General features: G+C 37.4%; 1 protein-coding gene across 1 annotated transcript in view; it reads right to left on the bottom strand.

The window, feature by feature from the left end:
• The window catches only part of Msh6 (DNA mismatch repair protein Msh6), a 212,424-nt gene that overhangs the window by 54,517 nt on the left and 143,338 nt on the right, over window positions 1–14,569 (bottom strand). The window contains exons 24-25 of the mRNA XM_090385739.1: window positions 8,702–8,928; window positions 1,831–1,963 (exon numbers count right to left, since the gene is read on the bottom strand). Of these exons, the coding sequence (XP_090241865.1) occupies window positions 1,831–1,963; window positions 8,702–8,928 (360 nt within the window). The remainder of the gene's footprint in view (window positions 1–1,830; window positions 1,964–8,701; window positions 8,929–14,569) is intronic.

The following is a 14,569-nucleotide window of genomic DNA, read 5'->3' as shown; positions in this document are numbered from 1 at the left end:
TAGTATAAATGATGTATGTGCAGTAACCATGGACAAACCAACTCCTTTATATATATCTTTATTGCAATCAGTAGAAAAAATATGAAGTTACATAGCTGACCGATGCAATATACTATGTACAAATAATGAACAGATCCACCAAATAGCAGATATGAAATCCATGTCAACAAACATATGGGTAACTGCAATTAAAGTATTCATATTTAAGATTTTTTTGAGTGCAATCTAAGAGAAATGCAACCAAATTTGGCAGGTGTGTTCCTCAGAGGATATGGGAGAATTACAGGAAAATCAAAATTAATTCCAAAAATCATTTACAAGAGAAAAGTAGTGTATGAAGAAATTGAATACCCTACTCTATTCATGCATAAATATATAAATAAAAATGGACAGTGCAAGCTGCTGCAGATGAGAATACTGCAGTGTTACCAGAATAATGCCTCTCAACCTTACAAGAGAGTGCTTTGACTGCTTTAATACTGATTATCATAATGGAAGTAATGCAGCAGCAGCAGCAATTCAGGATTACAGACATTGCAAATACCAGGAAGGAAGTCTCAACTCTGTTGTACTACACTGACAGTGGTAGAGAATGAAAAGGACCTGGGGGTAATTGTGCAGGCAGATATGAAGTTCTCTGAGCAGTGCAGACAGGCTGCAAGAGTAGCTCATGGTGTCTTGTCAATGATATACAGGAATTTTTTTAGCAGGGATAAGGAGGTGATTATCCCCTTGTATAAAGCAATGGTCAGGCCACACCTTGAGTCCTGTATACAGGTCTGGAGGCCTCATTTTAAGGATGTAGAGCTGTTGAAACGAGTACAGAGAAGGGCAACAAGATTAGTGAATGGAACAAAGGGTTTCTCTTACGAAGAAAGGCTTAAGTTTTGCAAATTACAGTACCTGGAGACTAGGCACTTGCGAGGTTGTTTGTTTGTTTGTTATTTGGTTTTTAGGAGCATTAGCAACTAAGGCCATATTGCTCCACTTGCGAGGTGATCTGACTGAGGTGTATAAAGCCTTGAATGGTTCGAGCATGCTCAATGCTGAAAGGATTCTTCCTCTTGCTCAGAATAATCGCCTGAGAGGGCATAAATTCAAATTGAGGAAAGACAGTTGTAGGATAGATGTGCAGAAGTTTGCCTTTAGCCAGCGGGTGGTTGATTGCTGGAACAAACCTCCATCTGTTGTTGTAGAAGTTGATAGCTTAAATAGATTCAAGGCAGAACTTGACAAACATTTGGAGAGAGTGGATGGGTGATTTTTTTTTTTTTTTTTTTTTTTTTTTTTGGTTGATGCTATATAAGCTTGCTTTCTTGCATCATGTGCCTTTGCTAATGCTAATGCTAGTGCTAAATGAAGTGCAGTAATAACGACAGAAATGGTACATTTCTGTGGTTATTTGGACAGGCATTTGGAGGCAGTGGTGTGATTTTTTTTTTTGGCTGATGCTGCATAAGCTCATACACTTGCTTTCTTGCATCACATGCCACTACTACTACTACTACATGCATCAAAAACAAAAGCAGACCTTGAATTTTCAGGATAACTTTATGAAAAATATTTCTTGACCAACTGAAATTGCAATAAAGAAAAAAAAATAAATAAATAAATAACTATATTGACGATTATAACATGCTATAATTCACATTTTCATAAAAGAAAATACAGGAGAGTGGGCATTGAAGAGGTAGTATTTAATTATTATTTGTATGCCCACTGATCATTGTTTATATACAGCATGTACACTAAACTTGTAAAACAATAAAAACTTAAATTTTAAGAAATATTTTCTTCATTTGATCTATTAATATCTATATTAATACTCACCTGGTTAACATCCTCAGGTAACAAAATTTCTGGCCTACACACAGTCACATGACAAGACTGCCTATACTGGCTCAAGCTGCACAGGCAATCCAATACTGCTAAACAATGGACTGCAGAATCCCACTTCTTAAAACTGTAATTGGAAAGTATAACTGAGAAAATGTACTGTCATAAAAGAGTTTTATATGTGCTTTAATAACTTTAGGTAGACATGATAAAATTCAGACATAACTATACCTTGATTCTTTTGACAGAAAAATTGAACAAAGTGATATAATTGAGAGATAAATAAAAAGTCATGTCACAGGGAATGGAATTTATTGATTAAATAAACTAACCACTGAAAGTTAAACTAGAAACATATTTTGAACCGTTATATTAATTATCTTTAATTCAGTGATAAAATACTTTTGAAATATTATTGAAAGGATTTCAAGAATATGTGCCTGTAAATGTTAGGAGTTAGTAATGTACTTACAAGTTTAGTACTCTTTATAGAAAAAAATGCTATGCAAAGCAGTACATTAAATTCTACCTATCAATATGCTGGGTTACATCAACTTATATTCAATACTTACATTTTATTATTATGAATTAATCAAACAACTGCTATGTTTATCAATTTTATTTATATTTCTAACAGTACATTACCCTCAGTCTTACGTGGTTAGTGGTTCTGTGTAATATTAGTAGGTGCATGAGAATTTGGGACAACCCCCAAATATAAAAGTGTATAGTGTAAGCATTTCATACATACTTCTCATTCTGCTTACCCAATTGGTTAAGAGTGCCATAACCAGTTTGGGGGGGGAGTGTATGCCACATGCACTGTATAAAGGATGATGTGGGGGAAATTCTTCCTATCAAGTGTATGTCACAACCCATACAATATCTTTATCCTGGCATAGCATGCAGTCCTGACAAACCTTACCCTTATATTCGTAAGTGCCTCCTATATCTTAATAAAATCCTACCTGGTGATAACCTGGTGGTGTAATAATAATTAATAAGCACCCAATTTACATGGATTTGATTCTAACAAACTCACATATGTAAGATTTTCTGCACAAATGTATAAGAAAAAAAGATAAAAAACAAGACTTCGTCTTGTTTTTTATCTTTTTTTCTTATCATAGACTCAACTTTCCTCATTTTAAGACTGAAACAGAGAAATGTTTACTAAACACAAGATGACATGGAATTCATTCTTTACTTTTTGAAAATATCAAGGATACATTTGCATTTCTGTATCTTATTGTAAGGAAAAAAAGGAAGGAAAAAAAAAAAAACAACAAACAAAAAAACAATTCTGGATATTCTATCATACTTCAAACTGCCCCAAACTCTGCCTAGCCTATCCCATTTTGTATCAACATTATTTTATATTGTGATAATAGCTGAAATATTTCCCAGCTGTAAACTTCTAAACTTCATGTACAAAATATAAGAATTTCTGATTCTGAAGTATGCTGCTGCCTAACACACAATGCACTTGGAAAAGCAACACTCACCGAAAATAAAACAACTTATAAACTGGCCATCCCCAATAACTTTTTAAGGTGTACTATATATTCTGGCATATAAGTCGACCTATAAAGCACTAAAAAAATATATAAAATTTGAGGTTGACTTAGATGAGAAACGTACCAACTATGTGGTACTACACTTAGGGTGGTAGAAAATGAAAAAGACCTGGGAGTAATTGTGCAGTCAGACATGAAGTTTTCTGAGCAGTGCAGACAGGCGGCCAGAGCAGGTCATTGGGTATTGTCAATGATATACAGGAATTTTGCTAGTAGGGAAAAGGAGGTGATTATCCCTTCGTATAAGGCCATGGTCAAGCCATGTCTTGAGTACTGCGTACAGGTCTGGAGGCCTCATTTTAGGAAGGATGTAGAGCTGCTTGAGCGAGTACAGAGAAAGGCAACAAAATTGGTGAGGGGAACGAAGGGGTAGTCTTACCAAGAAAGGCTTAAGTTCTGCAAATTGCAGTGTCTGGAGACTAGGTGCCTGCGAAGTGATCTGATTAAAGTGTATAAGGCCTTGAATGGGTTAAGCAGGCTCAATTCTGATAGGATTCTTCCTCTTACTCAGATTACGAACACTGAGGGGGACATAAATTCAAATTGAGGAAAGACAGTTATACAATAGATGTGTGGAAATTTACCATTAGCCAGTGGGGTTTTTGATTTTGGAACAAACTTCCATCTGTTGTTGTGGAAGTTGATAGCTTAAATTCAAGGAGGAACTGGACAAATGATTAGAGGGAATGGATTTGTAATTTTTTTTTTTTTTTTTTTTACAGAAATATACACTGTTGCTCACTTTTAAAACAGAATTTTATCTTCATCAGCTGAAAACAGCCTGGTATTCATTCATTAGTAATTGTTTTTTAAGGTTTACTTTGAGTTTGCAAAAAGTAATCTTTTGAGATCACCAACTTATTATAGTAACTGAAACACTACTTACAAAGAAACCAATTCCATATTAAGGCATTATTTAAAAAGAGACCAATTTCGTGTTAAGGCATTACTTACAAAGAAATCAATTTTCAATACAGTGTTAAATAGGCAAAACAAGGAATGAATAGTTTAATAAATTAATTATTAAAGCATTAGCAATACAAGAATTATTAAAGCAATACAATTGTTAAGGCCTTTAGTACTGTACACATACAACATCAATAAGAGTGATATTACATCATCACCTGTGCGTGTAGGTTGTGGTTTCTACATAAGAAATTACTCCATACACTTACCGTTTTCTTTAGTTTGCTGTGCACCATAATAAAATGTCAAAGTAAACTTTTAAAAGAAAAAGCATAAACAATTGAATTAAAAAAGTGGACTGCAGTTCTTAATTTTTATTTATTTATTTTTTTTTTTTACGAAAACCCCAAACACAAGAGGTATTAGAACTTATAGTACTTATTACCATGCTTGGGTTGGAGGTTGAGAAGGCGAAAGAAGATATTTGTTGACATTAGACTTGAACTTCTGTAGATTGTAATTTTCAGGAAATACATAAGAACGAAGGTTGTTCCAGAAAACGGCAGTTGAATGAATAAATGAGGAAGATGAAAAGTTCTGCGAGTTTGAAGTTGGATAGTAAATGGATGTTGGCCGGTGGCGGCACGTGTTCAGACTGTTTTGAAAGAGAGAGTGGGAATTATAGAAGCCAATAGAGAAGAGCAGTGTCCATGGAAGTATCTGTAGAAAAGGCATGCAGCAGAAACAGTACGTCTATGAGACAGCGAGTGGAGAGACTCTATTAGAGAGGAGTCATTAATTAACCTAACTGCCCTCTTCTGAATGGAATCTAGAAGCCTGAGAGAGGTTTGGGGGCACCGCCCCAGATGTGGAAACAATATTCCATGGTAAGGCGGATTTGCGATTTGTACAGAGTGAACAGTTGCTTGGAAGAAAAGTAACGCCGAGAGCGAAAGAGAAAACCAAGTTTTTAGATGTAGAGGAAGCAATATTTGTAATGTGCTTGTGCCAAGAGAGATTAGAAGTCAGGGTAATCCCCAAAAGAGATATATCATTTTGTCTAGAAATTGGAGTGTCACCAAAGATAAGCATAGGAGCAGAAGAATCCTATTTGCGAGATATAAGACAAGACTGAGTTTTAGAAGGATTGAAATCAACTAAGTTGTCTTTGCCCCACTGGAGAATTACGTGGTGATCGGCATTTAAGGAATTGGTAGCGGATATTCGAGAAGTTGAAGCTGATTGAGCAGGGCAAGGTTGCTCAAAATGGAAAGTGGAATGCAATGTGCTATCATCGGCAAAACTATGGATAGGATTTCCAGTCAATGGAAGAAGGTCATTAATATACAAGAGGAAAAGAGTGGGAGAATGAACTGAACCTTGGGGGACACCAGCATTAGTGGAAAAGTTAGAAGACATAGAGCCATCTACCATCACCCTCAGTGAGCGATCTGAGAGAAAACTGGATAACCAATTACGAAAAACAGTTGGCAAGCTATAAGATGGAAGCTTGTTTAGGAGACATTTGTGCCAAAAACGATCAAAAGCTCTGAGATGTCAAGAGCAACTGATTGTGTTTCCCCGAAATTTTTCACTGAATTTGTCCATAAATGGGTAACATAAGCCAGAATATCACCAGTGGATCGACACTGACGGAATCCATACTGGCGATCATTGATCAGATGGAAAGTTTCTAGGTTGTTTTAAGATTTGACGGTTAATTGATTTCTCCATTACTTTAGAAAGAGTAGAAGTAATTGCAATGGGACAATAATTGGATGGGAGGGATTTGTCACCCTTTTTTAGGAACTGGCTAGATATGAGAAAATTTCCAAGCAGAAGGAAAAACACCTTTGGAATAAGAAAGTGAAAAAAGGTGGCAAAGAACAGGAGTAAGTTCAGGAGCACAGGTTTTGAGAACAAGTGGGGAAATACCATCAGGACCTGGAGATTTCTTAGCATCAAGGTTCATCAAAATCCTTCTGACATCATTTTGACGGAAGACCACAGAAGGCATTGAATGGAGCGTGTTGGTTTTGGTGGGAGGTGTTTTTCAAGGTCATTAATACATGAGTTGGAAGAAAAATGGGATGCTAGCAGGTCAGCTTTATCCTTGGCTGAAGTGACAACAGAACCATCTGAGGTGGGAGCAGAGATGGGCAAAATTTGTGGCCAATAGCTTTGGCAAGAGACCAGAATTCTTGGCTACCATTAGGGCAAGAAGCAATTTTTCTACTCTTAGCCTGTTCAAAATCTAGTTTGGACTGATTAATGACTGCTTTACAATTGTTGCGAGCTTTGGTGTAGGCAGAAAATGAAACTGAAGAATTGAAAACAAGCCAATTACAATATGCAACATTCTTCTTTTAAACAGCCTTACATATTTATTGGAAAAACCAAGGTTTAGATAAGAACGAGATTTTAAAGTGGAGTGTGGAATAAAGGATTCCATTCCTACAAGAATAATTTCACTGATACGATCTGAGCAAACGTTGACATCAGAAGTTTTGAAACAGTAATCCGACCAAGGAAAAGAAATCTTGCAGGTCATCCCATTTGGCATTCTTGTAATGCCAAACAATACGAGGTTGGGAATAGCCATGAGATAAAGGCTCCATTGGAGAAGAGACAATCACCAAGTTGTGATCTGAGGTACCCAGATGACCACTCAACTTCGACCATGTAATTAGAAGGGTTGTTTGTGAGAAAAAGATGAAGTGTGTTGGCTGCATGGTTAGGATTGTCCGGTATTGAACCGGACAATCCTAACCATGGACTTGTAGGTAAATGAACAATATGTGCAAGGTCATTAGTAATTGCAAAAGCCTCAGCATCTCGCCCAGCTGGGTCGGTGTGACTAGAAAACGGAAGCCAGCTGGAGTTGTGAACATTAAAATCACCAAGGAAAATTACCTCACTGTTAGGAAAGTTGGACTGGAGAAAGTCAAGTTGCAAAGAGAGGAAGTCAAAGAGCTCCAAGTGATTAGTGGAGTTGGGAGAACGGTAGATACAACAGATGAATTTGACACAATGAGGTGGAGAGATTTTAAGCCAGAGAAGATCAAAGAGAGGAGATTCCAAATTGCCAAGTCTCTGACAGGGAATATCAGAACGGACATATGCACAAGTACCACCTTTGAGGCAAAAGGAATCGTACAGCGAATAATTTGGGCAACTGAGATGAGCAGTGGTTGAATCAACCGATAACTGAGATTCTGTCAGAAAAAGTAGATGGGGTTTGGTAGGCTGAAAATGGAAATGGACATCGTTGAGATTAGAATTGAGACCATGTATATTTGTGAAATGAACTAGGAAGTGTTTGCGAGGTTTAGATCTTTTAACAGATAAGCTTACTCTATTAGTTTGACAATCCATGGTGTATTCAATATGTGTAATGCATATCTAACCAAAATATACCATTTCTTATATTATAGCAGGTCTACTTACATGGAGAATATATATGATTAAAGAATGAATTTTCAGTGCAAAATACCTACGTCAACATACGCCAGAATATACAATAAATAAAATGGAAAATTAACAAAAAACATTTTTAAAAAAATAGAACAAGTATACAAGGGCATAAACTGCACTAAAACCAAACTGATCTGTTCATATTTAGCAAAGTACAGTGCATATTCATAAATTTGGTAGAGTCTGTATTTAAAAGACATAGTGCAAACTTGATTGACAGGCAGAAAAAAGTAAATTTTCTAAGTAACCAATAAAAGACACACAGTAGTCAAATCTTTGAAGTCCAGGACAGATTATGAGTTGTCATATTATAATCACAGATAAATGAACACACACACACCTCTATTCTGCAATTTATGTATACAGTACTGAAGACTATTTTTGGCCTGAGGGAAAATATAGAATAACACACTGGCAAAATGGGAAACCTGGAAATGTTAATCCATTACTGTCTGGCATTAATTGTTATTCCATTCCTGCTTAATTTTAAACAAAGGGAGAAGCCACTGGCCATTGGAGTAATTCACTGAAAGGAAGTTCCAATATGGCCAGAACTTCCCCAAGTGGCCAGCATAAGTTCTTATGAACTAAACTGCAATTTAAGCATTTGCCCATTTTTCCTAAAAATATCCAGAAAGGTGGTGCCAGAAAATGAAATGCCAGATTTGGGAAGGCAACTGTATGAAATTAGCATTCTGGATTAAAAAAAGAAGAAAATGTATCACGTCTCCAAATTTTCAACCAACTATATTTTTATGATTTCACAGTTATTCTTCTTATAAACATGGATTAAAAAATAAGAACAAAAAAATTATTTTATTTTTGCCAGTTATAATTTAATATTAACTAAAAGTCAAAACTAAATGTAATTTTTCTGAAATTAATCAAATCAAAAATAATGAACATACTCTTGATCAAATGTTTCAAACACCCTTCTCATAATATCACATAGGGCAGTATCCCTGTTCTCTTCTGCAGATACCAATTCCAAAACAAGTTCTTTAATTTCAGCAGTCCAGTAACGTCGAAATCCTTTCCTCTGTCCTTGAAGTTCATGGCTATCAGTAGCATGCTTGACTGCAGTTTCAGGAACTTCTATCTGATACCTGTTTCGACCACTTCCATAATAAGTAACCTGGGCAAAAATAAGAGAAAAAAAAGTTGTTTTAAAAATATTTTTAGTAGTCCCATACACATAAAAGTGGTGAAGTAAAAAAAATTATATAAAAACACTGCCCTGTCAAAATATTACAGAACTTATGGGCTATTTCATATTGTGTGCAGGTGTTCCTGATAATGTTATTCAATTCCTATTTGAGAGTAGCCTTTAGATTCATCAGATTTGTTGAGAGTTGTATGGTTGCACTGCCATTTCCCTTCATTATACAGTCCATTCCGGTTATTTGGGACACATTGGGACTAGTGCAATTTGGCCCGATTAAGCGACTTCCCCAATTATCCGAAGTTTCACGTAAATAGTTAAAAATACAATGTACCCCCCCTTTACAATTAGTTCACTGTACAATCAAATCACGTTACGATGAATTCACCATAGTAAAGTAGCATTCACTATACGATGTGCAGCAAGCACTAGTCATTGTGATCACGTTTGTGAATTGAATTTTAATTCTATTAAACAGCGATTCTAATTAGCGAAAATAGGAGGAATATTATCCACAGGCTATAAAAGCAAAGATATATTAAGCACTAATTTACCCTTTATTACCTTACCAATTAAAAAATTAAATGATACGTGAAAATCGGAAGAATATACATGATAATCGGAATAATTAATACATACTGCAATATGTACATACGAACCAGTTGACATTTCTGTTCACTGATATTTGTGGGCGGGGGTTAAAATTTAAAACAGTAAAAAGATAAGCAATCAATAACAAAACACGGCACACACAAATTGCAAGTAACACGATACGTGCAAGTGAGAACCGAGTAACGAGTTACAAAGCTTTAAAAATAGGAATGAAGAGAAGATCTGAAAATTGATTTTTTTATATGATTGAAGATTTCATGGAAGTGTAAACACATTTTACCATAATAACCCACAGAATTCCAGCTGTCGGTATTATCGCAAATTCAGTAATATCGAGTTTACTGTCCGTTTATGATAGAGTTCACTAACAGAAAAGCCCAATAAACAGGTGACTGCTAATTGTTTTATGGTTATGACCTCCAGAAATCTGACCGAACCACGTGGTACCGTCGGAGACAATTGTAGGGTAATCTCCAATGCTGCGGTCTCCTGCCCCGATTAAACAGCATGCTGTCCCAATTAAGCAAAGTAAACCCTGGCTATTTTCTCGATTGGTTTGTTTTTTATGATTTGCCCCAAATAAATGGCTGCCCTGATTAACCGGTGGCCCAAATAACCGGAATCCACTGTATATGTACCAACTACCAAATAAGCACTATCACCAGCCAGGAATCCAATCAAGAATCTGTGGGATCAACTGGAATGATGCATCCAAGATAGCCTTCAACAAATCTGACAGCTCTACAGGAATGGAATAACATTACCAGGAACACATGTAGTGATGCATACTATTCCTGCACAATTTATGCTCTGCGAGCTATAGAACTGCCATTTTGGAATAGTCTGTCACTATCCAGGTACATCATCATAATTATGGGATAAACACCTGGTCCACCAGAATGAGGAGAGAACCCATGCTGTTCCATAAAATGTCTCCAAACTTTTCATATAGTTCTGTCATACCATGTGATTTAGCAAGTCATTATGGGCTATTTCACATTCCTATAATGGAAAGCATGCAGATATCAGAATGCTAGGATCTTTAATAAATTGGTAGGACAATGTACGTGGCAGGGTTGTTAATGACAGTAATGGCAGTGTGCTGCTGCAACAGGATCTAAATAATTTGGGCAGATGGGCTAAGAAGTGGCAACTGAAGTTTAACCTTGACAAATGCAAAGTACTGCATATGGGTAGAAGTAACCCCAGAGAAACGTACCAACTGTGTGGTACTACACATAAGGTGGTAGAAAATGAAAAAGACCTGGGAGTAATTGTGCAGTCAGATATGAAGTTTTCTGAGCAATGCAGACAGGCTGCCAGGGCAGGTCATGGGGTTTTGTCAATGATATATAGGAATTTTGCTAGCAGGGAGGAGGAGGTGATTGTCCCTCTGTATAAGGCAATGGTCAGGCCACACCTTGAGTACTGCGTACAGGTCTGGAGGCCTCATTTTAGGAAGGATGTAGATTTACTTGAGCATGTACAGAGAAGGGCAACAAGATTGGTGAGGGGAATGAAGGGATCCTCTTATCAAGAGAGGCTTGAGTTCTGCAAATTGCAGTGGCTGGAGACTAGGCACCTGCGTGGTGATCTGATTGAGGTGTATAAGGCCTTGAATGGGTTGAGCACGCTGAATTCTGATGGGATCCTTCCACTTGTTCAGATTACGAACCTAAGGGGGCATAAATTCAAATTAAGAAAGGACAGATGTAGAATAGATATGCGGAAATTTGCCTTTAGCCAGCGGGTGGTTAATTGCTGGAACAAACTTCCATCTGTTGTTGTGGAAATTGATAGGTTGAATAAATTTAAGGAGGAACTGGACAGTCATTTGAAGGGAATGGTGTGATTTTTTTTTTTTTTTTTTTGGCTCATGCTGTATAAGCTCATACACTTGCTTTCTTGCATCACATGCTACTACTACTACTACATACTTAACACACGTTTTTCATTTTAGTAGAAAATGAAGTGCCAAACATGTAATTACATTTGACTATTCTCAAATTAAGAAATGATGCATAAAATGATGATAACAGATTGAAACACTTCTTCAAAGTATAAAGGAACCAAAATAATTAATATTAAAAATATGATTAAAATTAATGTTAATTCACATCTCTAACAGACAAAAAAAAAAAGCAGTTTTTGTCCTTCATTATATGTACCAAGTAAGCTATCAATATGTTGTATGTTAAAGAAGACCAAGTCATAACACAACATATTGTGTGAGTTCTACACCCGTATAGAGGTATCCTGTAAGTTCTAATCTTAACCAGACAGGAATGTTTAAAAATTCATGAAACTAATATCCTATAATAATTAAGGGGGGTGAAAGTAGAATCTAATATCTGCAGAACAGCCTCCATAGCAGACCTTGTCGCTTCATATATTACTGATAAGAGATTGGCAGTTGAATTCAAACCTGGTTCAGCATGGGAGACCTTGCCCCTTCATATGTCACCGTTAAGAGATGGGCAGCTCAAACCTGGAAGTCAGTTAAATAATCTTTAACCAGGCAGGTCTTCCAATACAGCTAAACAGGACTTAACTTTGCTGTCACAAAGTATAAAAGACGCAAATTCTATACCTTGGAACCAAATTACCTGAATGTGCATTACTTTTCATAACATTTTACCAGTATGTAGTGTAGTGAAAAATCATGGAAGCAATAAATGCAATAAAGGGACATCTAGACAGAAATGGTATTCTAAAAGAAACAGAGCACAGCTTTGTAAAGGGAAAATAATGTGTAACTGATCTAGTTAGCTATGAATTGTATGTAAGAAAAAATTCTGACATTGTTTATTTTTACTTTAGCAAAGCATTTGATTTTGCCCCACATGAAATGTTTCTCTATAAGCTAGAACACGTCAGTATAGCAAGTAAGATTCTTAGATAAACAGGGTATATTCAATTGCATTGTATTGTGTACAGTCAGTATAGCATGATAGTTGTGTTCCTAGAAACCCTCGTGCTATGCAAAATCATGCAATACAAACAACAGGCCCTATGGGAAAAATAGGGTTAGGTGCCGACCACCCAAGATTGAACACACATCTGTAAGGAAAACATTACCAAACACAACAAATAATCATAATAAAATACTTAAGTATTTTATTACGACTATTACGTAATAAAATATTGCTAATGCTTTTGCTTCTATCGTAAGCAAACTTGTTTTTTGTTTGATTTTCTATCCAAACAGATGACAGCTGTTCCATCTCTTCCAATTCTTTGTGTCTTGATCTAATGGATTTTAATTACACTTTGAGTTGTTCCTACTATGAAAGTTGTTTTTATTTTCTCTGCATTCTTCGTAATTCTCAGCATTGCTTCATTCAGGCCAGTAGCACGTGCAATATCAAATGGTCTTTCATTTCGCTCAAAGCATTTCACAATTTCATATTTTTTCTCAATCGACAGAGGCGGACTGGTAAGGGTTATGGCATGCCATAACCCTTACCAGGGAAACCCCCGGAGTAGTGTTATGTTTTGTTGTTGTGTCTCTGGCTGCTTGGCCTCAGAGCCCTTAGTGGGATTCCACATTGCCTGCCACCACCACTGGGAGGTGAGCCAGACTGCCCATTATACTCTGGCTAGCCTTTGCCAGGGTTGCCTGAGCTTCCTGACAGAGGCCAAGTTAAAAAAAAAAGGTGGGGGTTAAACATAGAACAGGGGTACGAGTTAGAAGGAAAAGAAAGAGGGAAAAGGAGGACGAACTGAAGTTGAGGAGCAGTCCACTCTTTGTGAGGTGAAAATAGGGGTCTGGGAGTGGGAATTAAAGTAGCAGGGGACAGGTGCCCATGCATGATCACCAGAGGCCAGTGGACTCTGTATCCCACAATCAGGAGTTCTCCAGACTGCCAGCAATCCCAACACCAGAAAGGTGCCGGCTGATCCTACCCTATAAGGGGTTTACAGCAGTATCCCGCACAGAATGGTACCAGCGGTGTTCCTACCCTTAAAGGATTAGCAAGTTGTCAGGGCATGTCCTCTAGCAAAGAAGGAGCTAACCCACGGCAGTCTGATTCAGGCCTTGGGCAGCATGATCCAATGTTGTTCTCATTTCAGCAATCTTGGCTCGCCTCAGTGTGAAGATTTCTTGTGCATACACAGTTAGTGCCCTGTATGTGTTTTCACTGAGCAGCAGCAAGGACTCTTGATTACATGGATTCCTTTGAATTGCAGTAACAAATTTGATTCTACTGTTGTCATAGGCAGGGCACTCATACATGAGATGCCCCAGAACTCTTCTTCTCCACAATGGCACCGTGGGTCTATTTCAATCCCCATAGCTGTAATTTCTGGTGGAAGGGGCCGTGTCCAGTGATAATAAACGTCATGTGCAGACCAGGCAAGAACCAGGGAGGGGGGGCTCTGGGTGAGTATGGTTTATAGTTGGGAGGAATTATCTCATGATGTCTCCTTCCTGCATGGTTTCTCAGCTCTGTTGCCATATCGCTTGTAGGTATTGGGTGATTCTCTTCTTCTCTATCTTGGGGTCATTTGCAAGATCCAGCTGGTGTTCCTTTCCAAGGTGGTAATATAGGCCTCGCCTGACTACTTCTAGGTAGAGTGGCTGACAACCTGTTAGAACTTGCAAGGCAGGGGTGCTAACAGTGTGGCATGCCCTACTAATTGATAGCAGCATGAACCTTAGAATTGTATCAAGCTTGTTTGTTTTTTGCTAGTGTAGCTTGTCTGTACCAGGTGGAGGCACTGTAGCAAACTATCGGGACATATACTGCTTTATATATGAGGGTCAGAGCTTTATGCTTCAGCCCCCAGTCGGCTCTGCTCACCCTCCTGATCATGGCGGCATACTGCCGGATTTTGGTGGGTAGATATTTCAGGTGGTTTTGGAAAGTAAGACCAGAGTCAATGTAAATACCTAAGTATTTAATCTCTGTGTACAGTCAGATGGGAGTGAAGTTTAATTTCATTGTAGGTGGTCTTCTAATTTTTAGTCTGCCCTTGAGGAGAATGGAATTTGTTTTTT

This window comes from Mastigoproctus giganteus, chromosome 12 (genome assembly GCF_048544385.1).
Source record: "Mastigoproctus giganteus isolate SK-2022 chromosome 12, ASM4854438v1, whole genome shotgun sequence".
Classification (NCBI taxonomy): domain Eukaryota; kingdom Metazoa; phylum Arthropoda; class Arachnida; order Uropygi; family Thelyphonidae; genus Mastigoproctus; species Mastigoproctus giganteus.
The sequence above is the reverse complement of the archived record's forward strand: the minus strand, read 5'-3'. Positions and strand labels throughout refer to the sequence as shown.